The sequence below is a fragment of the Lipophrys pholis genome, assembly GCF_963383615.2.
Source record: "Lipophrys pholis genome assembly, chromosome: 1".
NCBI lineage: Eukaryota > Metazoa > Chordata > Actinopteri > Blenniiformes > Blenniidae > Lipophrys > Lipophrys pholis.
In genome coordinates this window covers 20,083,767-20,109,360 of record NC_137635.1, presented here as the reverse complement: position 1 = coordinate 20,109,360, position 25,594 = coordinate 20,083,767, and the positions used below count along the sequence as shown (strand labels likewise).

Genomic DNA, 25,594 nt, shown 5'->3' with positions numbered 1-25,594 from the left:
GGGTTTTACTATAATTTCCTTTAATTAAAACCCAAAGTATCAGCCAATGTATGAAGTTCTGAGGTTGAAACTCCACAACCCTGCAGTAGACACTTTCATACATTCAAACTTGTTTGTTGTATTGTTGTTAGAGTTTTATATTGACATTTAATGTGGGTCAGATGCATTTGGCAGATGCAAGGGCCTTTAATAAGGTCAGTGTTGACATAGATGCTAAACCACTGTATTGATGAATCGCATGGTTCAACAGTTCAGCTTTTGTTTTTAATCACAAGATGTAATCAAAGCTGATTTCTTCTTCAGCTGATTTTCATTTTAAATAAAGGTTGATTAAAATATTCCAGACTGGGTGTCTCTTCACCCTCGGTGTGCAGCAGACTGAGGGAATTGTGTTTTGTTTCGACTGAATTTTACCAGATGTGTGAACGTGTGACATTGATGTGCTCTTTCAGTGTGCACATGTGTTGTCCACAAGCGTTGCCATGAGCTCATCATCACAAAGTGCGCCGGGATGAAGAAGCAGGAGGACACGCCAGAAGAGGTGAACACATTTTCTTAACACACCGGGAAATCACGTTGGTACAAATCTGAGGATTTTCCTCAAAATGTAGAGACACACAAGAGATGCTCTTGACAGTTTGTGTATAGGTTTACATGTGTGCACATGGTGCACTAACACTTGAGATCCGCTATTTGTTAAGGTGACAGTGACCTCTTTGTAACACCTTTTGTTTGTTTTGTGTGTGTCTCCCCCTGTAGGTGGGCTCGCAGCGGTTCAGTGTTAATATGCCACATAAGTTCAGTATTCACAACTACAAAGTTCCCACCTTCTGCGACCATTGTGGTTCTCTGCTGTGGGGTCTCATGAGGCAGGGCCTGCAGTGCAAAGGTGAGCTCATGTGTGACATCAAGTCACGCACACACAACGTAAGAGTAGAACAGAGGTAATGTCTACATAAATTCAAATTAATAGGTCACAGTGTTGGATAATTGCCCGATCACGGTCTAGTATCAGACCGTGATGCTTGAATAGTTGTAAACAGCGGCGATGCGTTCATGGCCGAGTAGCTGTAATGTTGTTTTCACGCCTGTTCATATTGTTCCGGTGGAGCAAATACTATTTTAGCGTCATTGCGGTTTCTGTTTCACGTTCACGCAGACTTTTTGCCGACAACATTGGGTACGTCATGTTCCCATGGCAACTGATCATACTGTCATGGGAGGAGTTATGTTGCCATGACTACTGGGCATGCCTAGTACATTGTCTTGCTGGGTAGTCATGGATACACGACGCTCCCCATATCACCACTCTGTCGTCATGAAAACAGACCACCTCCGATGTCGTCACTGCAATGCTTGACACTCCTCATGGCGACGCGTTTCCATGACTACCAAGTGTGACAAAATGGGCATCGTTGTGTTTCCATGACAACTGTGCACAACGGGCACACCATGTTTATATAGTTTTTCTTTTTTTATATATAGATATTCTACATTTATGGCACTGTTCTACAGAGCTTTTGTAGCCCCTGTTTATACACATCTCTGTTCTTTCAGCTCAAACTTTTGAAGTAAATGAGGCATTGTGTGCACCCTAGTTTCATTACGTCCACGTCACACTCGCATCACAACAAAGTGCAACTGCATCTTTTCATTCATTTTTAAAGTAAAACAGCTTACTGGCGTAGGTTTGGAGGCACATGCCAAAAACATCAAAATCTGAATGAAAAGTTGATGTTTTGCTATTTTTGTTATCGTTACACTCAGCATTCAAAAGTCACATATTCTCTGTTCTAATGTAATTATGGGAGCGTTTCTAGAGGTGCGTCTCTTGAAGGATATTTGCTGTTATGTATTTAGTGTTTCAGTATAGTTTTAAAGTCTTAAAACCCCTCCTAGGTTCAACCTCATCTTTATTTTTATTTTTCCCTTTTTTTTAATAGTGTGTAAGATGAATGTGCACAGGCGTTGTGAAACCAATGTAGCTCCTAATTGTGGCGTGGACGCCCGGGGTATCGCTAAGGTCCTGTCAGACATGGGGGTCACGCCTGACAAGATCTCCAACACAGCACAGCGCAGGAGGAAGGTAACAACAGTTTATAAATGATGCCTGGAAGTGGATATCTGTCCATTCATATAGCTTGCTGGAATAAGATCTTTCGAGGACTCGAGGACAGCCCAAACCTACGGTCACGTTGTTTCTCTCTCGGCAGCTGACTCCAGGGCAGGACCCTCCTCAGTCTCCTCCTGAGCTCTCCCAGACCGAGAACAGCTTCAGCCAGCCAGCTGTCCCCACCTCCCCCTCACAGCAGGGTAACACAACACACACACACACACACACACACACACACACACACACACACACACACACACACACACACACACACACACACACACACACACACACACACACACACACACACACACACACACACACACATTTCAAAGTCTTTTCAGATGGCTTCGAAGCAGCAGGCGGTTTTAATGTGTTAATTCAACCAGTAAGAGGCAGTAATCCGATTTCAGCAACAATATTGTTGTTCATTTTAAAAGATATGTAGTTAGCTGCGTTATTGTTTGTTGTACAACCAAAACCAAACTTGAGTTATCCACCACCGCCCACCACCATTTGGTTGTCACAGTTAGTCACGCTATTATCACACTCTGCAAGCTGAGAGAGGAAAAGTTAACTTTCTCTCGGTGGAAGTCTTCCCACTTTTGTGCTTTATGGAGCCACATGGCGGTGACCGCGGCACCGGTCATTGCTGTTATTTAGCCACCGTGGTCTGAGATAGTGCAGCTGAGTCATATCAGCTTTCAACAGTGGAATTGATCATCACTTTTTAACAGTTTATTGAAAAGCACCGGACAGTGTTTCTTAAAAGCTTTGTAACTTTGGCATTTCTTCCTGCCTCTCACGAACTTATAGTGTAAAGTTGAACAAACACCTCATGCTATTAATGAGTCATATCTACCAAAAATAAAACATGGAACTTAGTAGTGTGGAGGCATTTGTTGTTGTTGTTTTTTCATGTGAATTCTGTGAGAGATGTTTCCAGTTTAGAGCATTTCATAAATAGAAATAGGAAAAGGTAAGTGATTATGGTTATTATTATTTTACTTTTTATATCATATGCACGTATCAAAGTGGCTCTTGTGGGAATTTAAATATGGTTTAATCACACTGTGGGGTTGACATTTTCTTTTCCCAAGTATTTTAATGAGTGCCCAATGAAGGGTTGAAGAGCCACACATTGACAATTTGAAAAAAGAAAAAGAAAAGGCTGCCAGCCTGTTTTCACTGATGTCTGATCTGCTTTTCCGATGACACCCACAGACTTGGCAGAGTTAGATCGCCTGCAGGACGCACTGTCACTCGACCAGCAGGGTCCCCAGCACTCCACCTCCTCCTCCACGTCCTCTTCCTCCACTACCTCCTCCTCCTTGTCCTCCTCCTCAGCGGGCAGGGAGAACGGACAGAGCCAGCGGAGGAGCCTCAAGGACTTCAATTTCATCAAGGTTCTCGGAAAAGGCAGCTTTGGCAAGGTGCGGCTGTGCTAAGGAGGAGGACGTCTATCTCTGTGTCGCTCGTTACGTTTATAATTAAACACGGCTCACTGGGGTTCCTATCATTATGCATAACAGCTGCGTTATCAGTAGAATACAAAAATATTTAGTCAGCTGCTATTTTAAATGCGAATTTTCGTCATCAAATATACTATGAGTATTAGTTAGTATGGGTTTCCCACCACTCATTGGTTTCATTTTAATTTACATTAACTGTGTTTTTTTTAATGACAGTAAAATTATTATTATTATTATCATTATTATTATTATTATTATTATTATTATTATTATTATTATTATTATTATTATTGTTATTTCTGTTATATTAGCCAATATTTTACTATCAGTTTATTTGCCAAACAGAATCATCATGATCTGATGTAACTGGTGTAATGAAAGTCATGAAATCATCAAATTCTATAGATACACAACAATATCACAATAACAACAATATCACAACAGCAATAATAAAGTGTGAGATGAGGTGGTTTCTCCCGCTCCTTTCAAAATCATATCCAGTGCTAAATGGTTGGCTGTGATTGGTGGACTGTGACAGTGACAGATGAGCTGGTGAACACAGAGAAGCCAAATCTTATTAATAGTGGTTGATGAGCAAAACGAGAGCAGTGAATGAGTAAATGTTGATTATAAAATCTTAACTTGGCTCTTAACACATACTTGTGAATGCTTGTGTTTTAAATAGTGTTATTGATCAACTATTGGTGGCTGAAACACTCAAGCACCAACAGATTCATTTAGGACGGTGTTGTGAAACTTATTGTAATAAAGAGGCTGCATGCCAGCCCAGTTTGATGTGGTGTCAGACGAACCAGTTAAATGGTAGAAGAACAACTCTGAAATGCAAATTTCTTTTGTGTGAAGAGGTATAGCAACCAAACTGGTAGCTGATGTGAGTTACAGTGACATTTTTGCTGCATTTTGCAGCTTCAAACGTCTGTTTTTACAAATTCCAGCTCACAGTACATCTTTGATGTTTAATTAAAACACTGCAATCTCTTGTGAATAAATCACTTTTCAAAATGATCCCAAAGTAATCGCACGGTAAAAGTACAAGGACTTTTTGTTTGCGACAAAATAAAAAACAAATTATATTATTACCACCAGCACAAGTATGTGAAAACAAGAAAGTCTCCTTTCAGAGGAGGCCAGCTGTGCACCGGCTGCGATCTTGGCTCCTTTTGTTCCTTCAAGCGTGGCCAATCAGCCACCGCTCATCAATCATCCACTGACGTACACAGAAAACAAAAAGCACAAATACACACATACCGATGAACCGTTAACTCATAAAAACAGGTTATAAACAGCGTAAAGTCTTCCCTTTAAACCAGATCTGTCACACTCTTTTTAGCCCGTGGGCCACACACAGCTGTAAATTAAATAAAGTTATAGCTTATTAAAAGTACATCCAGGAAATGTTCAAATATAGTGCACTTTTTTCCAAAACTCAAAAAAAGTTTTATGTGTCAGTGCGGCATTTTGCATTAGTTATTGGAGCAAAGCGACTCCCAGTGGACAAATCAGGTATAGCAGCAACTTTAATTAAAAAAATTTAAGTCAGCGTCTTTAGTCTATATTTTTTTTAACACTCTGGAGATTAGACCTTCTTCCATGCAGGATTCCACCTGCTTTGAATCTTAACAGAAAATCTGAACTCATGTAAACTGTGTTAAGCATATTGATCTAAACGGTCGAAACTTCTCTGGTTTCTTGTCCAGGTAATGTTGGCGGAGCTGAAAGGGACAGAGGAGGTGTACGCTGTCAAAGTCCTGAAGAAGGACGTGATCCTACAGGACGACGATGTGGACTGCACTATGACCGAGAAGCGCATTCTGGCCCTCGCCCGCCGCCACCCCTACCTCACCCAGCTTTACTGTTGCTTCCAGACACGGGTACAAAGTCCACAACACAAACAGACAAACACATTTAAAACTTTTATGTCCAACTCATAGCTAATCCTCCTTCCTCTCGCTGCAGGACCGCTTGTTCTTTGTGATGGAATATGTGAATGGAGGAGATCTGATGTTCCAGATTCAGCGATCCAGAAAGTTTGACGAGCCTCGCTCACGTTTCTACGCGGCTGAAGTCACTTCAGCCCTGATGTTCCTGCACCGTAACGGAGTCATCTACAGGTAATGCTTCATATTCACACTCCCAAGACCCAGCAGTTTGAACTGTGTGACTGTCAAGCAGGTTGCTCCACTCCTGCGCTTTCACCCACAGAGATCTGAAGCTGGATAATATCCTCCTGGATGCGGAGGGACACTGTAAGCTGGCAGACTTCGGTATGTGTAAAGAGGGCATCATGAACGGAGTCACCACCACTACTTTCTGTGGCACGCCTGACTACATCGCTCCTGAGGTGAGTCCAACTCAGGGGAGTCCACGGGTTGCTCCACTGTCTCATACATACCAGGTCTGACTGAGGTGCTGTCACTTCATCTAAAATACTGAAGCAATTGGTTCCACCATTCTATTAAACTAAGAGGTCTTTATGAACATTAAAAATGACAATAATTTAATACGAAATTTTATTCGTACAATCATCTGGGGGACGGGGGGTGATGATTCCAACCAATATAATGATACTACATAATGTTGAATAAATGATATATATGTCGTGATGGTAACCCGATGTTTAAACAGCCTTCCATAAAACACATAAAGCAAGTGCTGAGTACTTTCCACACAAAGTAAAAGAAAGATACACATAGTAATTGTGACGGAGCGCTCCTGAGCGCGCCGTCATGCCCGGAATGGAGCGCTCTTGAACGCACCGTCATGCCCGGAGCGGTGCGCCTTTCCTCTCTCCGCTGGCGGAGAGAGCCGGTGCTGGGAGCGCGCGCACAGCGCTGTCAGTGTTGTGGGAAAGATCAACTCCAGAAACTGATCCCGGGTCCCTGGACATGCTTCCCTGCTGTAGGCAAAGTAGGGTGCACACTCTTTGCCTACACGTCACACAGACATACACGTCACACGCACACACACACACACACGCGCTTACCTGTGGCTGGAACTGTCAAACGGAGGTACTTCCGGGTTCTCGGTTAAGAGCGCCTAGTGGCGCGCAAAAGGAACGGGGTTATACCATTATAGTGCGGATAATTGGTATACCCTATGGTAACGGGCTTAAACCGGCCTAGAGCAAACCGGTATAAGAAGAGCTGGCCCGAGGCACAATTATGTGAATGTTTCAAATCACGTGAAGAACATTTGTTTTACAGTTACTTAAATTGTGGGGAAAAAACCCTGTAATAAATAGTTGGTTTACCCGAGGGAGGGGCTTATAGTATAAAGGAGAGCTCTGCTCACTTAAACGGGGCTGTCGCTGAGCCTAGGAGTATGGTGGGTTGTCGAGCTGGGAATAAGAACATGAATGTCCTCTACCGAACTAGTTGTTTGTTTGTTTGTTTTGTTTGTTTGTTTCGTTCTAGTTTAAATCCTGCACTGTAAATATGAGCACTTTGGTGTAAATAAAAACCACCTCAAACTGCAGTTTGCCGACTGGCCATCATTTTTGCATCGTGTTCTCTTTCTGAAAACTGGACCCGTGACATTTGGTGTCAGAAGTGGGATGGCCAGTCGACGAGGACACACCCGGTTCTCTGGACAACGATCCGGGCTGCGCTCGCAAAAACAGGAAGCGGCGCAGGGTCCAGCTGTAGATGATGGCGCCTGGGACACAGAGGAAGAGGACGAAGGGGGTGCTGCTGCTCGAGCTCTACAAGTACCCCCTGGAGCTCCAAGTGCAGGGGAGGAGCTGGTGGCTGTTATGAGGACTTTCTTGGAGGGACAGCAGAGGCGAGAGGAGGGGTTTCTGGCTGAGCTAAGAGGACTCCGTGCTTCATTCCCAGACCAGAGGCCAGTAGCACCGAGCCCGCCATCAGCCAGGACAACGGCGTCATCTGAGGAGTCATCACTGAGCCATAGTCTGGACCGGCCTACACCACTTCCTCGGCAGCGCTACAGTTCACCCATGGAGGCGCCAAGTCTAAGGGTGAGCAGTGGTGCAGAACTCCCTAGGCCAGAGACCAGACCCTATCGCGACCCCAAGATACCACAGTTTATGGACGGAGAGGACATTGAAAATTACCTGCTTCGCTTTGAGCGTATTGCCAGAACATGGGGTTGGCTAGAGACTGAGTGGGCGTGTCGCCTGGTGCCTCTACTCACTGGGAAAGCACTAGAGGCCTACACGGCCATGGACGAGGAAAGGGCTCACTCGTACCCGGACCTGAAGGCAGCTCTCCTGAGCAAGTTTGACGTCTCACCGGAGACGTACCGTCAGCAGTTGCGGTCCACAGCCGTTCCACCCGGAGAAAACCCGACAGAGACTTACCACCGCTTAAAGGGCTTCTACCGGCGGTGGATCCGGCCGGAGCAGCACACCAAGGAGCAGATGGGCGAGCAGATCATCCTGGAGCAGCTTCTTCGTGTCCTGCCGGTGGACATTCGCACCTGGGTGAAGGAGCACGAGCCAACGGATGGGCTAGCTGCGGCCAAGCTGGCGGGGCAGTACCTCAACGCACGAAGGGGAGGTCCAACTGCCTACCACGGTGGTCCCGGTCGTCAGCTGTCTTCACAGCCCAGACCAGCAACCAGAACCAACCCACATCTGCCTGGAGAACCCCGGACTGCACCCAGACCTCGCAGTCCCGGTAAGGAGTTCATCTGTTTTTACTGCCAGCAGCCAGGCCACAAAGCATCTCTATGCCCCCTCAGGAAAGCTAAATTCAACGGTGCCTGTTACACACCCCGTGCCGAGGATGTTCGTGCTGTTGGGCAGCAGCAGCGTTATAAAGACATTAGGATAAATGGGGACCCTGTGACGGCGTTGATTGACTCTGGTAGCTTCCTGACGCTGGTCCGAAGGGATTTAGTGCCAACGGGCATTGTGGACTATAACATACAAAAAGACATCTTGTGTGTGCATGGTGATAGCCATTCCTACCCTACGGCGGAACTAACTGTGGTGGTGGATGAACAACCCTATTTGATGACTGTGGGAGTTGTGGAAAAGTTGCCAGTCGCTGCCATTCTGGGATGGGACTTACCGGTACTGCTGGACGTGCTGCTGGAAGCCGGGGACCAAGAGATTGACTGTGGTCAGGGTTTGCTGGGTCAGGTGATCACCCGTGCCCAGGCCAGAGCGAGGGTGCCGTCTGTTCCAGAGCAACAAAAGGGGCCCGATCTTGAACCCTTCTCAAACATGGACAGTAGTTTGTTTGAGGGGGGCACAAAGGGCCAGAAGAAGTCTCGTCGGCAGCGGCGTTTTGAAAAGCATCTGCAACCCAGGGAACCAGATTGTAAGGATGCGGGAGAAAAAGACTTGTGGAATGTTCCAGGGGACATTGGGGCCTTGCAGAGAGGGGATGAGACTCTAAAGCCGTTGTTTGCTAAAGTGGTTGGGGGGCTGGAGATGGCAAAGGGGGACAAAGAGTGCTATGCTATAGACAGGGATGTTTTGTATGCAGTGGCTGAGGGGGTTAAGCGCCTTGTGGTTCCGGGTTCATGTCGACCGATGGTAATGCACTTGGCACACACCTTGCCATGGGCTGGGCACCTTGGTCGCAACAAAACATACTTACGAATAGCCTCCAAATTTTTTTGGCCTTCTATGTACACAGATGTTAAAACGTATTGCCAAACCTGTCCCACCTGCCAGAAAACCTGCTATGTCCGTCAGTCAGACCGTGCCTACCTCCAACCATTGCCTGTGATCTCCACTCCATTTAGGCGTATAGCCATGGACATTGTTGGCCCACTAGTACGAAGCAGCAGAGGGCACCAGTACATTCTGGTGGTCTGCGATTATGCAACACGTTTTCCAGAGGCTTTCCCCTTGCACACCATCACTGCCCCGGCAGTGCTACGTTGTCTTGTCCAGTTGTTTTCCAGGGTTGGCGTGCCGGACGAGATCGTAACGGACCAGGGGACCAACTTCACCTCCAGACTCCTGCAGCTCTTCCATCGACAACTGGGGATTTCTGCACTTAAGACCACCCCGTACCACCCTCAGACGGATGGCCTGGTCGAGAGGTTCAACCAAACGCTAAAAAAGATGTTACAGAAGTTCGTGGCCGACACCGGGCGAGACTGGGACCAGTGGCTGCCCTTCCTCCTGTTTGCTTACCGGGAGGTCCCTCAAGCATCCACAGGTTTCTCCCCATTTGAGCTGCTGTACGGCTGGGATGTCCAGGGGCCATTGGACCTGCTGTTAAAGACCTGGGAGGCTCCTGCAACCAGCGCCAGTGATTGCAGTGTGGTCCGGTTCGTGCTGGAGATGAGGGACCGCCTGGCAAAGTACCGAGATGAGGCAGAGGTCAACCTACGGGAGGCTCAGCAGGTCCAGAAAAAGTGGTACGACCGACAGGCCAGACACAGAGAGTTCCAGCCAGGCCAAAAGGTGCTGCTGCTCCTGCCATCCTCCAGCCACAAGCTGCTTGCGAAGTGGCAGGGGCCATACACCGTCCTCAGGAAGATGGGCCCCGTGACCTACGAGATCCACCATCCGGACAAGAAAAAGGCAAAGCAGATTTATCACATCAACCTGTTGAAGGAGTGGAAGGAGGCTCCAGTCCAGGTTCCGGTGGCATCCCTGCTGGTGACCCAGGTGGACAGTGAAGGGGAGGAGGAGCCGTCCCTTCTCAACCTCAACCAGTCTGCTGAACCAGCGCTGAACCATCTGACAGGCGTCCAGTCCAACCAGCTGGGCCAGGTGTTCCAGCGCGTCTCCAAGCTGTTCGTGGTCAACCCGGGAAAGACTGACCTTGCCGAGCACGCCATCATCCTCAAAGACAAGGGGCCAGTACGCCGGAGGTCCTACCGTGTGCCTCAACACCGGGTGGCAAAGCTCCAGGAGGAGGTAGAGGAGATGCAGCGCTTGGGGGTGATTGAGCCATCGCAGTCCGAGTGGTGTAGCCCGGTGGTCATTGTGGCGAAGAAGGATGGCTCACTGCGCATCTGCATCGACTTCAGGCAACTGAACGCAATGTCGCAGTTCGATGCCTACCCAATGCCCCGGATCGACGATCTGTTGGAGAAGATTGGTCGAGCTAGGTTCATTACCACCCTTGACCTCTGTAAGGGATACTGGCAGGTACCCCTTGAATCATCAAGTCGACCTTTCACTGCTTTTCAGACACCTGCAGGTCTCTTCCAGTTCACGGTGATGCCCTTTGGCCTCCATGGAGCACCAGCCACCTTCCAGAGACTGATGGACCGTGTCCTGCGGGGGTGTGAAGACTGCAGTGCTGCCTACCTGGACGATGTGGTCATTTTCAGTGACACCTGGGAGGAGCACCTGCATCATCTGGAGCGAGTCCTTGGCCAGATCCAACAGGCGGGCCTGACACTGAATCCTGCCAAGTGTCAGTGGGCCAAGGAGGAGGCGCTGTACCTAGGCTACCGGCTGGGACAAGGCAAGGTCAGACCACAGGTGGACAAAGTCGAGGCCATCCGCAGCTGCCCACGCCCGCGCACAAAGAAGGAGGTGAGGTCCTTCTTGGGCTTAGCCGGCTGGTACAGGAGATTCGTCCCACAGTTTGCCACCATTGCTGCTCCTCTGACGGCGCTGACAGCGAAGGACCAGAGGAATCCCGTCACCTGGAAGGAGGAATGCGAGACCGCATTCCGAACCCTCAAAGTCAGCTTGTGCTCATCGCCAGTGTTGAGAAGTCCAGACTTCAGCCAACGGTTCTTGGTCCAGACTGATGCCTCTGCAGTGGGCCTGGGGGCAGTCCTGGCCCAAGGTAAACCTGGGGAAGAACAACCGGTGCTGTACCTGAGCCGCAAGCTGCTACCACGGGAGACCAGGTACTCAACGGTGGAGAAGGAGGGCCTGGCTATCAAATGGGCCCTGGAGAGCTTGAGGTACTACCTGCTGGGGAGGGAGTTCGACTTGGAGACTGACCATCGGGCTCTGACGTGGATGAACTCCATGAAAGACCATAACAGCCGTCTGACCCGCTGGTACCTCTCTCTCCAGCCATTCAAGTTTCAGATTAAGTATAGAGCTGGCAAGACAAACGTTGTGGCAGATTATCTCTCCAGGTTGCCGCACATCGCCAACCTCGGGGAGGAGGGGGATAATGTGACGGAGCGCTCCTGAGCGCGCCGTCATGCCCGGAATGGAGCGCTCTTGAACGCACCGTCATGCCCGGAGCGGTGCGCCTTTCCTCTCTCCGCTGGCGGAGAGAGCCGGTGCTGGGAGCGCGCGCACAGCGCTGTCAGTGTTGTGGGAAAGATCAACTCCAGAAACTGATCCCGGGTCCCTGGACATGCTTCCCTGCTGTAGGCAAAGTAGGGTGCACACTCTTTGCCTACACGTCACACAGACATACATGTCACACGCACACACACACACACACGCGCTTACCTGTGGCTGGAACTGTCAAACGGAGGTACTTCCGGGTTCTCGGTTAAGAGCGCCTAGTGGCGCGCAAAAGGAACGGGGTTATACCATTATAGTGCGGATAATTGGTATACCCTATGGTAACGGGCTTAAACCGGCCTAGAGCAAACCGGTATAAGAAGAGCTGGCCCGAGGCACAATTATGTGAATGTTTCAAATCACGTGAAGAACATTTGTTTTACAGTTACTTAAATTGTGGGGAAAAAACCCTGTAATAAATAGTTGGTTTACCCGAGGGAGGGGCTTATAGTATAAAGGAGAGCTCTGCTCACTTAAACGGGGCTGTCGCTGAGCCTAGGAGTATGGTGGGTTGTCGAGCTGGGAATAAGAACATGAATGTCCTCTACCGAACTAGTTGTTTGTTTGTTTGTTTTGTTTGTTTGTTTCGTTCTAGTTTAAATCCTGCACTGTAAATATGAGCACTTTGGTGTAAATAAAAACCACCTCAAACTGCAGTTTGCCGACTGGCCATCATTTTTGCATCGTGTTCTCTTTCTGAAAACTGGACCCGTGACAGTAATAATAACAAATCTATTGAATTGTAACATTTAAAATATAGTGAATATATGGAGGCGCTTTGGACAACTTCAGTAATTCAATAGCTTTGCTAAAACAGTGCGACCGATTGATAATAATAATAATAATAATGTAGTAGCTATCAATATTAATGCAGCCATTTACTCAATAAGTAATAAAGTGCTTTAGAGACAAAGTAAAAGCACAAATGCAATATGAAAACAAGCATAAGGATTTTTTGTCAATGTTTACAAAATGTTAACAAAATGTCAAAACTTTATTTGCTGTACAGACAGTGTGAAAGCTGACATTTCAGTCAACTTCAAAAAGATTTCTGAAACAATGCAAAATATATCCCAAGCGATGCTTTGATCTGTTTGAGATGGCGTTCATAGCGCCTGCGTGCCGTTGTTGCGTACAGATCTTGCAGGAGCTGGAGTACGGCGCCTCGGTGGACTGGTGGGCCCTGGGGGTGCTGATGTACGAGATGATGGCCGGACAGCCGCCGTTCGAAGCCGACAACGAAGACGACCTGTTTGAGTCGATCCTCCACGATGACGTCCTCTACCCCGTGTGGCTCAGCAAAGAGGCCGTCTCCATCCTCCGAGCAGTACGTTGCATCACTCTGCTCTATTTTTTGTTCTTTGTTCTTTATGAGGTTGTAAGACTCAGAGGAGCTGATAAATGAAGAATGGTTCAAATTTATTGCGCGTAACGCTCCTCAATGGTCAAAACGGTCAAATCGACTTGATCCAAGTCACAGTATTGTACTGCAGAGGCCTCATTATGAAGTTTACATCTGTGACTAAAACTTCATGTGAAAAACCTGCACTTTCTGCTAATTTAGCCGCTTAAGAGTTTTAAACTTGAATCTTTGTCCCGCGCTCTTGCGGCCATTGTTGCAAACGGTATCATTCATGTTTCTGAAAGTGCACTAACTGCAGAGGCGTTCCGATGCATCGAAGTCAAAAGGGTTAGAGTCATCACAATGCTATCATAAAACCAGCGTAGATGACGGAGTGCTCTTACAGCGCGGAGCAGAATGAAAAGCGAGGCGGCTTTCAGTCTCGGTACAATAACACCGGCTGACCCCTTGTTTCATCACTCAATCGCTCCGGCTTTGTGCTTGTAGCATCCACAAAGCCATTAACATTTCAGCTCTGTTATCAGCACTGAAATGTGTGTTGTTGTTTTTTTTTTCCTGATCTACCCTTGCTCTCTTTCTCTCCTCTCGCCTTTTTTTTATGGCTGAAACCACATCTGAGCGTCCTGAAGGGCGATTTGTTTCCAGGCGATATGATTTCCGATCAATCGTGTGTGTTTGTGTTTAGTTCATGACCAAGAACCCAGCCAAGCGTCTGGGCTGCGTGGTGAGCCAGGGCTGCGAGGAGGCCATCAAGACCCACGCCTTCTTCAGAGAGATCGACTGGGTCCTGCTGGAGCAGAGAAAAGTCAAGCCGCCCTTCAAACCCCGGATCGTAAGAAAACACACGGTTCACATCTCAGAAAACACGACGTGAAGATCTTATGTGAACGAGCTCACCGAGGTTTACTTGAGCTTCAAAGTGTTGCACGTTATTTCAAATGGATCCGACAAATTTGCTCCTGTTGCAGCTTTTTTGATGTGCGCCGCTTTCAATATTGATTTTTAATAACAAACCGCCGGTGTTGGTTTGGAAGCCGATCGGGTCTTTCGGGTTTGAAGTGGCAGCGTTCATACTTCCACACGTGCGCCACACTCGGGTTTATTTTAATCGCACCAAAGTTGACAAGTGTGAACTCACCCCGAGGTGTCGCGTGGCAGTGTGATCAAAATACCAGGATAAAACTCACTAGGTCAGAGGCTAAAGCTGGTTGAAATGACGCTCTGAAACCCATGCAGAAAGATTCATTCAAAACAAAGTGAGAATAAACGATTCAAGAAAAATGATTGAGAAACAAATTTCGGCTACATGTTTTATCTTTTGAAGTCATTTCTAATTCTTTGTTATATTTCAGAATGATTCCTTAAAATAAGCAGCTTGTTTTTTGTTATCGCTCCTTCCCAAAGTGTCAGGAAGTTTCTCACTCATTTGTAAAATCAACAAATCATCCTGCCTTTGCAGACTATTTAGTCACATATCTTCCACACACAATCCCAGCTGAGGCACGCAGTTATCGTCGGTGGTCAGAAGGTGTCGCTGTACAATCACTTTCAAATTTGATTAAGAGCTATCTTGACACCATTTCTGTGTGTGTGTGTGTGTGTGTGTGTGTGTGTGTGTGTGTGTGTGTGTGTGTGTGTGTGTGTGTGTGTGTGTGTGTGTGTGTGTGTGTGTGTGTGTGTGTGTGTGTGTGTGTGTGTGTGTGTGTGGTCATGCAGAAGACCAAGCGAGATGTGAATAACTTTGACCAGGACTTCACCAAGGAGGACCCCGTGCTGACGCCCACAGACGAGGCCATCATCCGACAGATCAACCAGGAGGAGTTCAAGGACTTCTCCTACTGCGCCCCCGAGGAGACACAGACCTAACACACACACACACACACACACACACACACGGCTCCATCAGCACTGAACCTCCCATGCACCAACACACATCACACTTATGCTGAAATAACACAACTCCATATAAAAGAAAAGAAGACACACACACACACACACACACACACACACACACACACACACACACACACACACACACACACACACACACACACACACACACACACACACACACACACACACACACACACACACACACACACACACTCCTTTACTTTGAAGCTATTGGTTGTTGTTACTTTTGGAATATTATTTACTTGCATTGTGTTGTTCTTGTTGCCTGGGTTTATTATGAATATAAATATTTGAATATGAATATAAATATGAATATGTACACCTGCACATGCTCTCACACCCACACACACACATGCACACAGGCACTGTCCACAGACAAAACCTTTAGCACAGATTAAATTACACGGACACGACAATCCCAACATGCTCTCAAAACACGCTCGCCGCACATGCTCAGACAACCAAACACACTCGCACACAATCACACTGACCCCCGCTTCTCTACCTGGCACCTGTGGACTTTGGGTGCCGGGCCCAGAGGCCTGTAAATAGCCTGTGTTGAGTGGCTGTATCGTGTTGATATCGTCTGCTAGTAAAGGAGCGTTGTGGCGCATGGACAAGCACCCTACCTGTGTTATTATTACTGTCCTTATTGTGGACCAGTTAGGGCCAAATTCCTTTTGTGCAATACCCTGACTATCTATATATTTTATGGTTTTTATGTGTTATTTTTTGTGCAGGTTTTATTTTTATTTTTTTGTGGTATGATTGCAATACTGCTCTCGCTGTCCGACACTCTCACTCTGTGTCCTTGTGCCCTGTTTGTATAAAGTGAATGTCGAGCTTACGAGTTACAGGCTATTGAACTAATTATGTGGAGCAGAGTGTTACAGACAGCCTGTGTAGCAGTGAAAAGCCCGGTTTCCAGCCATTTCATCCATCTGTTAGTTTTCCACAGTCCACGTCTGTCCTGCCGGTGTGAATGCGTTGGCCCGTGGGAGTTTTTTTTTTTTTTCTCTCTCTCTCTCTCTCTCTCTCTCTCTCTCTCTCTCTCTCTCTCTCTCTCTGTGTTTGGGATGTACATTTTATGTGTATGAACGTGTGAATAATTTTTTTCCCTGTCTTGTGTGACTTCTCAGCATGTCTGTTTCTATAGCGACCATCAGTTTCTCTTTCCTTGCCCACACCTCCAAAGCTCCATTTCCCCTTTCCCCTCTCTCAACAGCCGTCTCGCAGCCAAAACCACTTTCTGACTTTTGCTTTTTTCAAGAATGGCTTTTCTTTCTTATTGCTCTTGTTTTCTTTTCTTTAAAAAAAAAAATTTATTATAGTAATAATAATTATTTTTATTATTATTGTAAAGTGTATCTGGAGGAAACCTTTGTGTATAATAATATAACTATACTATATTAGGTCTGTTACAGCCGGGTGGTGAGGAATGTGGATAACCAGCAGCTGAATTACCTCTCATTTCAAGCACACACACTTGCACATACAACCAAACCATCACATACAGACTCTGTCCTCCTTCTTCTCACTGTATTTCCTACAAACACACACACGCACACACACACACAGAGAGAAGGACTGTTGTATGGCGTGTACTGTACAGTGATCTGAAGGCGAGCGGGTTGCTCTCTGTGCAGTAGAGTCGGTGTGTAGTGAAGCTTCGTGCACCCAGGGGTAGGGCTGTTCCCGGTCACACTATCTTACTCTGTGCCAAAATGTAGTGCAACAGCCGGGCTAGTCCTGTCTGGTCTGATTCCAATAAAACACTGAGCTGTCTACATCAGTGCTGGAATGCTTTTCTTTCTTTTGTTCATAAGAGAATCGGTAGGATGCTCAAAAGTCTGAAGCAGAAGAAGAAAAGAGGGAGGAGGAGAAAGAGAAAGAGGGTGATGTCTTCTCCTGGCCTGCTGACCTATCGGTGCTCTTAGCTTTGGAGGCCTGGAGGTGATTTGCATGCTCTGTGGGAGGGACGATGCTCCACCGAAGGCACTTAAAGTCCTCTGAGCTGCAGGGGGGTGGGGGGGGCCCCACTTTCCTCCTGTCGTCTGGTGCTGCTAATTGGACTACCTGTGATGGTGCAAATTGTAGCGAGGCGGTTCCCCGCCGTGCTGTGAACTCCTGCCTGCTGCCCCCATCTCGTCTTTTCTCAGCCAGCCTTCGTCATGCCGTCAGATAGAGACGCCCGTGGGACACGATGACGGCTGACAAGGAGAAGAGAAGGTAAAGCTGGATGCAGAGATGAGCAAAATGATACAGTTAAATAAATTCAGCCATTTCTGTGTTTGTAAAACAGCATAAATGAAGTATGAATGGAAGTTTGGTGGTGGTGTAGTAAAGATTATATGCACCAGTTTTCCTTGATTTCAAAAACACCTCGGTGTAAAAATATGTACAGGAAATGCTGTAGACAGAAAAAATAGTCTTGAAAGTACAATGATTTATGAACAGCCAAAACAATTGTGCGTGTGACGGCGTCATGACTGATTTCAAGGTTCCTGCAATTAAATAATTTTTATTTTCCCAAGTGTTACTGCTACTTATATCAGTGTAAACTTATGTACAGAATATAAATCTAAACATTAGCAGATGTGGCATGAGAATAATTATTAAAGGTGAAGAAAAAGTGAAAAACTAAAATTGTTTAAAACCAAGTTCACATTCTTTATATGAAGAGTTAAAAATTTATGTATTTAATATATCTATGTATTACATACATTATAAAGCTATATATTACAGATAATATTATAAAAACATGTTTTTTTATTGTAATCAAGTTAACCTGTAAAGCTCCATGAAATTATTTTCAGTTTGAAAGTTATTTGCACTTGGAATGTTTTACAGCGGCCTGCGACTTGTCCATTGCACCCTGAATTCCTCTATTCCAGCATCGTGCTGCTGTGAGTTAGATGACGCAGTATAAAAAAGGACGGGTAGATGGATCTTAACATAATATTGTTTTACATGCAGTGGATAACATTTTAAAAAGTGTTTTGTTTTACAACAATGGAAAAACACTCTGTTGTGATTACAATAGTTGTCACTCTAGGTGAGAATGTGAGTGTGTGAGGTTGTTTCTTTCTGCGTTAGTGATGAATGCTGGCCACCCGGTTGAGAGAAGCAGATCTGAGGTTTGCAGGTTTGAATCCCACAGCTGACAAGTCATCATTGTTGGCCCCTGAGCAAGGCCGTTGACCCCCAGCTCCTCTCGGGGTGCCGTAGTGTGGCAGCACCTAGAAATGGCGTGGGCTAAAAAAGCTATTCTCCTGAAGGGATTAATAAAGTATGATTAGTTAGTTGGGAGTGAGGGAAAGGACCTGACTTTAACTTGACGATGATGAAGGGGAATATTAGTGGATGGACTGATGGCTACGCAGACGAATACACAGGTGTGGCACTTGAAGGACACACACTTCCAAACAACATGGGGGAATCGAAGCCACAGAAACATGACGGATGTGAACAATACAGAGAGCATGAGGTAAATGACAAGGCTGCAGCAAATCCAAGGATCGGGGAATAATGTAAAGAGAAAAACAAAAACAAGGTGCACAACCAAACACGCACTTACACAAAAAATTAGTCTGTGTGATTAAGAATGTATTGTATTACAATATAAAACATTTCTACACAATATGCCGATACATGTTCGAGCAGTAATACTTCACTTTTAGCCCCTTATATGGATCTCATTGTAATATCTTAAACTTTTATCAGGTCAAATGAGCTTGAAATTATGGAATTTTTAAATATGAAAATCGTTTTGAAATTGAAAAACTGTCCAAAGTGAGAATATTTTACAATTTATAGGTATTCTTTTCAAAAACAGGGAGAATTACCCTTTAATAGGGCACTCATCAAATACAAGGTGTAATTAAAGGATATTTGAGGAGTTTAAATCTTTAAAATATGCACAGAAATGACACAATTGACATTTTCTAAATGAAAAAAATCTTTATATTCAAAACATTTTGGATCAAGAAGGATTGGCTGGAGAAAACCCACACATGCACAGGGAGAACCCGCGAACTCCACACAAAATGTTGCACATAATGTGTATTTTCCATTAAATGAAAGCTCCAGATCTGCAACAAATGAGTTTCTCGCTCATCCTGTGCAGAGCGATCAGCCGAGAGGCGGCAAGGAGGAGACGGAAAGTGGAGTCTGATAAGTTTGGGGAGTTGTCGGGCCTCCTGCCGCTGCAGCCCTCCGTCCGAGCCCACCTGGACAAGCCCTCCATCATTCGACTCACGCTCAGCTACATGCGCATTCACACACTCCTCAAAGGTGAGAGGTCGTTACGAACACTCAACACACACCTGAAAGCATGTTTAGAAAGATATATGTGGAGTTAAAAAAGGGAATTTTTCTCAAAAATATTCTTACACCCTTTTTTTTTCTCTTTCAGAAAATGTAGGATTCTGTGCAAATGGCAGTCATGGAGTGAAATCTCACCACGTGGTGAGAGCGAGAGAGAACTGTCAACCCGGATGGTTTGAGGAGTCCCAGGACTTCAGGGTGTTGGATGAGAGGAGCATGTACCTGAGGACCCTGGAGGGGTTTCTGATGGTCTTGTCCTCTGATGGGAACATGATCTTCCTTTCTGACAATGTCAGCAAGTACATGGGCTTGACGCAGGTATGGAAACACGCACCATACCTTTTAGAGAGTCAACGTGAAGAATTAGAAGATCAATATCAATTGCTTTGGTTTCTGGCAGACTGAGTTGATGGGGCACAACATTTTTGAGTACGCTCATCCCTGTGATCATGAAGAAATCAAACATAATCTACGAGTGACTGCAGGTATGGGAAGGTTTTCTGGTTTGATTCCTTCAATATTTTACCACAAAGTCCCATTGAGATCAATGTGTCTTTTATAACATCAGCAGATCAAGTACAAACAATATTAAGATCTCTTTGCAAGTGATTCCTAAACTGAAGTGACTATTGTGTGTATTTTTCCATATCTGTTGAAACACTGGCTGCAGTCTCTGTCGGTTATTGTTCAGGACCTCCGAAGATAGAAAACTGTAATGAGACACTTTGCTTCTGCACGTTTGTATACTGCGATTAACTTCACTGTAAAATCAGAAATTGAAAAAGGGAGTCTGCTGTATATACTGGGATGACTGGTTGAAATGATCCTGAACTGTTTGTCCTTGTCTTTTATTAAACACACTTGTGTTTTAGAGGGAGCTTGCTGTGGTGAAAGGAGAGACTTTTTAATGAGGATAAAAAGTGCTCTGACACACAGGGGAAGAAGTGCCACCCTCAAGTCTGCTACGTGGAAGGTTAGAGTGAAACACAAAGAACCCTTCATTTCTGTATACAGTAGTCGCCATTGACAGGATGTCGCGTGTGCACGTCTCATCAGCAAAACTGGAATTTGAAAAAAAACAAAACAACCAGAAAGGAGACAAATTGAGTTTGATGCTCCTGTATTAACCAAAGATTCAGCAATAATAACATTTTTCCATGAAGTCTAAATAAATCCATGTCGTCTTATTTCAGGTCCTGCACTGTCAGGGCAGAGTGAAGGTCTGTGTGTTCCGCTCGTCAACCTCCTGTCTGCTCTTGACCTGCCGACCTCTGCCCCTGTCACACACACTCCTCAACACACACACCTTCGCCAGCCAGCACAGCATGGACATGAAGTTCACCTACTGTGACCAGAGGTGTGTCCTTCCTACTGCTGTTGATTGTGTTGTAGCCACGGCAACATGATCACCCAATGAACCGTATTTAACGATTAGGATTTTATATTATCATATAATTTCAATTGATTTGACTATAGCTCACAATATGATACAAACAGGTACTTTTCAAATTACTTTTCTATGCACTGTAGGACTTTATTGAGTTTTTTAAACTTACTTGGAGGAAAATCAATACCTTACATTGATTTGTAAAACTACAAACTGGTTATTCATTACTATGAACTGATTTTCATTCTAAATCAACTTTCACCTCATAGAGACCATATTCCAGGTTTGGCTTTGTGGGCCTTTTTCTATAGAGTTTGCACATTCTTTGTTTTGAATCTGGGGTTTCCATACATTTCCTATACTTATGAAAGTGAGTGTGTGACTGCCTGGATGCAGTTCATCTCTGTGCACGTCTGTGTAGCCCACCACCATTCAAACTAGTTGTTTTTTAAGTCTTGAGTTTCCATAGATACCAAATATTTCACATGGAGTAATCTCATGTGACAAAGAGGGAACAAAAGCATTCGAAACTATGATTGCTGCTTTTTAACTTCCTCTTTTTCATTTGAGACCCTTGTGCCGAGATCATACAAGTGTGTGCAATCAACCAGTGTGTGGCCGTTCGGTGCTTCAGTACACATCTGTTGAAAAATGTAAATAAATAATAGTAATTATGATAATGGTGTTGCCTTTGTGTGTGTGCGCAGAGTGACTTGTCTTTTAGGTTACAGTCCAGAGGAGCTGCTGGGTCGTTCCGTCTACGATTTCTGTCACACGCTGGATGCAACCTGCTTGCAGAAAAGTCACTTCAACTGTGAGCACTCACACACACACACACACACACACACACACACACACACACACACACACACACACACACACACACACACACACACACACACACACACACACACACACACACACACACACACACACACACACACACACACACACAGAGGATACAACTTTGTGCAAACAGCTTGTGTGTGTATGAGTGAATTTACCATTTGCGTCTGTCCGCAGTGTGCTGGAAGACTCAGTCAGTCAGCGGGCAGTACAGGATGCTGGTGAAAGGTGGAGGTTACGTCTGGGTGGAGAGCCACAGCGCTATCATTCCCTCCAAGTCCAGACCCGCTGCCCACCAGCCTCTCCTCATCCTCTGCATTACCTACATCCTCAGGTGTGTGTGCCATTTAACTAAACTCCACACATCGTACATACATTTGTCATTTTAAGGAAAGAGGCTGAAGACAGGCATTGACTTCAAGTTACTTTTTTTGGCAATAATCACTTGAAATGATCGTTTCAAAGGGGACAATTAGGACTGCTCTGTTTCTAATGTAACTCCAAGAGTTGCTGTTCACAGATGTTTAATACTTGTGTGTGTCACAGTGGTGTGGAGGAGCCTTTCCTGCAGCTTTCTGTGGACCAGACCAGACTATACTCCAAGTGAAACAGTCTGAAGAAAACCCTGCAGCACCCCCCCGCCCCCCGCCCCCCACCCCCAAAACAAAAACAACAACACAACAAGCTTACCTCTGTGAATTCCTGTCGCCTATTTTTATGAATCTAACTTGCATTAAATATAAAACTTTCTCCTTGAATGTAGTTTGCTGTGTGTTTCTGAGGACACATGCACACTTTTCACAAGCAGGTGGAGAGCTGAGCATTTACCTCTACCAGGGTGAAATAAAACAAAGAGTTTCATTTGTGCTTTGTGGTCGACAGACGGTTGAAGGAGTGTCGGAAGATGTGTAACTTGTTGACTACACCAGATAGTTTGACTTCTTCATGACCTTCCCACGTCTGACCTGACTTCCTGTGAGGTTTCCTTCCGAGCCACCTGACACGTGGGCCCACATCTGAATGTTAAACTAGCACATATTGTACAATGCACACACACACACACACACACACACACACACACACACACACACACACACACACACACACACACACACACACACACACAGATAAACATATATATAGAAAGAGACAGAGTGATAGACATTCGTTCTGACGGAGATGTGAGTAGACGCAAGTCGAAGCCACAGCTTCCTGAATAGTGACATCGACAGGAAAGTTTCTCGTGTGAACTTTGTGAACTTTTCACCTCTTGGCCACTGGATGCACACACACACACACGCACGCACAAACCACCAACTTTTTCAAGTTTCACTTCAGGATGTTTGACTGGTGTGACGCGTGAATGAAACAAAAATTACAATCGAACTAAATGGAATAAGAAACATATAAAGCATTCGTGAATGCTGCTGACATTATTTCTTTCCCCATTCACTGGCTCTACATTCAGACTTTGCTGTGAGGAGTTTTCATGTTCTACTCCAGCTTCTGTGCCTTTAGGGTGGGAATTTGATTGTCTAACTATAATAAGCTCCATAGAAGGCTATTGAACAGACGTGAGAAATAAGAACCCTGAGATGTTTGAATGTAGATACAGCTGTAGATACAGATATTTGTGGAGCAAAACTGGTCTATTTGAGAAGGATTTAAGAAAACATGTCACAACCGAGAACCTAAAGTGTGTTCATCAATCTAAGAGACCCGTCTCTGCTCCTGGGGCTTGTTATGAGGTGCATTCAGGTTTATTTACTTCATCATTGCCGGAGCAGCGATCTGATCTGTGTTTTTAAGTATCTCCCTGACTTCGGTTTGTGTTCCGAACAAAAACATGCTGTGAAGTGCATGCAATTGTTCCTATTCTTCACATGTCATTTGCCATCCTAAACATCTTTTATCTGTTGATAAAATAAGACGCTGGCTGCACTGTTAATTGATCTGGAATGTCTTTCTAGGATTTATTCAGCTTGGCTGAATCCAACATCAGTTAAAATATAAGAATCTTATTTATTTAGCTCGTTATTTAATTTTGGAGGGCTTTGTATTTGCATTCTAATCCTGACGCGGCTGCTGTCAAACAACTTGTTAGAAAGATACTCACGCCATCTAGTGTTTAACTGCAGTCATTGAAAGAAAGCCCACAGTCTGCAGCCTCCGCATGGTGCAGAGTAGAGTGAAAAAGCCTCCAGACTGCATTTTACTTCAACCTGTCTTTCATCATTTCTTTCATAAAAAGATTTTTAATTATAGTTCAACATTTCTAATGAACTGAACCAAAGAGAGACATTTGGAGTTGTTGTACTGTAAGTTACCGTATTTTCAGGATTATAAGTCACACCTGAGTGTAAATTGCATCGGTCGAGACAAAAAAAAACGAAAGACGATAAAAGCATCTATGAGTTGCGCTCATGTAAAAGACATTCATTTTAACATGCACAGTCGATAAGCTTCATCCTCAATGTCAAGAACACAGTTTCTCTGCTTTTCTTCAATCACAAATTTCTCAGACACTCGGAACTCTCATTCTGATGCTTTATTTCCATTTTCTGCTGCATATTTTCCATTTTTTTCTCTAATCTGTGTGACTTTTTCTTTCGGCTGATTTCGGTTTTGCTTTGTATGTCAGTTAAACGGGTTATTTCACTTTTACTGCGGCAGCATTCAGTTTTCATACTGCACCATCTTGTGGTCCCAGATGGTATGTAAAATCATATTTTGCTGTACTTCTTAATATACACTGGATGACCAGCCAAAGAACTGAAAAAAATAGAACCGGTAAGCAGCTTATCACCAGTTAGTTTACTGATTCATCAAGTGCAATCGTTCCACCTAAAGGATGCAGAGATGGAGGCTCTCTGCAAAGGCATGAGAAGAGCAGTACTCAGACAGGAAATCACCAGCCTGAGGAAGACTGCCAGGAAGCCATAGACTGAGGCTGCAGCTATCAAAGAGAGCATCATTTCCTGCAATTTTGTTGGAGAAAACCGAGGTTAAAGGATAGAGAGGACACAACTTCCAGCGTGCATGTCAAAGCTAACAAAGTTAGTAACACAGCTGTCCAAGACGGAGGTTGAACGGAAGATAAATATCAAGTTCTGGAAGACCAACTGAAACTCGAGATCAGGGCAGAGGAAAGTGTTGAGCTGAGAGAGGAGCAGTTCAGAGGAGGACCAAACAAGACAGCAAGGTCCTTACTGACACATTCTTCCAGCTGCATGAGCTTTACTGCAAAAGTGAGAGAGAGAAGGGAAACATGAAGGCAGAGATCAGGAGGAAAGAGGAGTGGAGTAGTGGTTTATACTGTCTCTTTTTCTCCAGGAAGCGCCAGTTTCCTTCCACCATATAAAGATGGTTAGATGGAGCACCGGCCTCTAGTGTTTCTCATCCTGCCATCATCATCATCTTATCAATTGATCAAACACATCTAAATAACTTGTTTCTATCTGATTTCAACATGTGTAGGATTGTAGTGCTTCTTTAGAACTAGACACTCGTATCCTGCAGGGCTTCCAAATATGACCTGAAATAGTAATGTTGAAAGGGCTAAACAGCCCTTAAACAAATCTGTTTGTTTGTCTGGAGTTAAATGTTTCTCTTTAGCTCGTGGCCTGTACAATTCATTCTGAATGAAATGATTATTTGTCCGTACCATCAGTCTATAATGTTGTCCTGCCTTGACATTAAGTCATACTAAAGCTTGCATTCGCTCAATGTAAAATAACTTGAAAATCAACGCAATGAAACCACAGTTTGTTAGATGTGTATTGCATTCATTAAGCACATGTTAACTGAACACTTACTTCTATGTGTTTTATGAGAAGAATCTCCCAGCTTGTATATTCTCTGGCTCTTCATATTAGTTCTATAGGACAAAGGAATTAAACATATTGAATGAATGAAAGCTGAATATTGAACAGATTCCCCTTTTTTATCGTGGATACACTGC

The 25,594-nt window shown here is 45.0% G+C and overlaps 2 protein-coding genes across 2 annotated transcripts in view; both read left to right on the top strand.

Moving 5' to 3' along the window:
- Positions 1-15,123, top strand: part of prkcea (protein kinase C, epsilon a) — a 42,308-nt gene extending 27,185 nt beyond the window's left edge. Inside the window, exons 5-15 of the mRNA XM_080468019.1 lie at positions 453-541; positions 760-889; positions 1,944-2,086; positions 2,214-2,313; positions 3,338-3,546; positions 5,304-5,477; positions 5,563-5,717; positions 5,809-5,947; positions 12,936-13,124; positions 13,846-13,992; positions 14,877-15,123. Coding sequence (XP_080324145.1) covers positions 453-541; positions 760-889; positions 1,944-2,086; positions 2,214-2,313; positions 3,338-3,546; positions 5,304-5,477; positions 5,563-5,717; positions 5,809-5,947; positions 12,936-13,124; positions 13,846-13,992; positions 14,877-15,026 — 1,625 coding nt within the window. The 3' untranslated portion in view covers positions 15,027-15,123. The remainder of the gene's footprint in view (positions 1-452; positions 542-759; positions 890-1,943; positions 2,087-2,213; positions 2,314-3,337; positions 3,547-5,303; positions 5,478-5,562; positions 5,718-5,808; positions 5,948-12,935; positions 13,125-13,845; positions 13,993-14,876) is intronic.
- A 1,979-nt stretch (positions 15,124-17,102) lies between these two features.
- Positions 17,103-22,389, top strand: epas1a (endothelial PAS domain protein 1a). The gene is made up of 9 exons (XM_080467959.1): positions 17,103-17,303; positions 19,201-19,367; positions 19,489-19,718; positions 19,801-19,885; positions 20,273-20,373; positions 20,594-20,757; positions 21,495-21,601; positions 21,811-21,967; positions 22,180-22,389. The coding sequence occupies exons 1-9, from the start codon at positions 17,278-17,280 to the stop codon at positions 22,238-22,240; spliced, it is 1,098 nt and encodes a 365-aa protein (XP_080324085.1). The 5' UTR covers positions 17,103-17,277; the 3' UTR covers positions 22,241-22,389.
- Positions 22,390-25,594: the final 3,205 nt, after the last annotated feature.

What these genes read in the sequence shown, in the direction of transcription:
- epas1a (XM_080467959.1), top strand. Translation starts at nt 17,278, where the DNA reads ATGACGGCTGACAAGGAGAAGAGAAG. An exon ending in TTCACCTACTGTGACCAGAG is followed by an intron (nt 20,758 to 21,494) that starts GTGTGTCCTTCC and finishes GTGTGTGCGCAG; the next exon opens with AGTGACTTGTCTTTTAGGTT. An exon ending in TGCATTACCTACATCCTCAG is followed by an intron (nt 21,968 to 22,179) that starts GTGTGTGTGCCA and finishes TGTGTGTCACAG; the next exon opens with TGGTGTGGAGGAGCCTTTCC.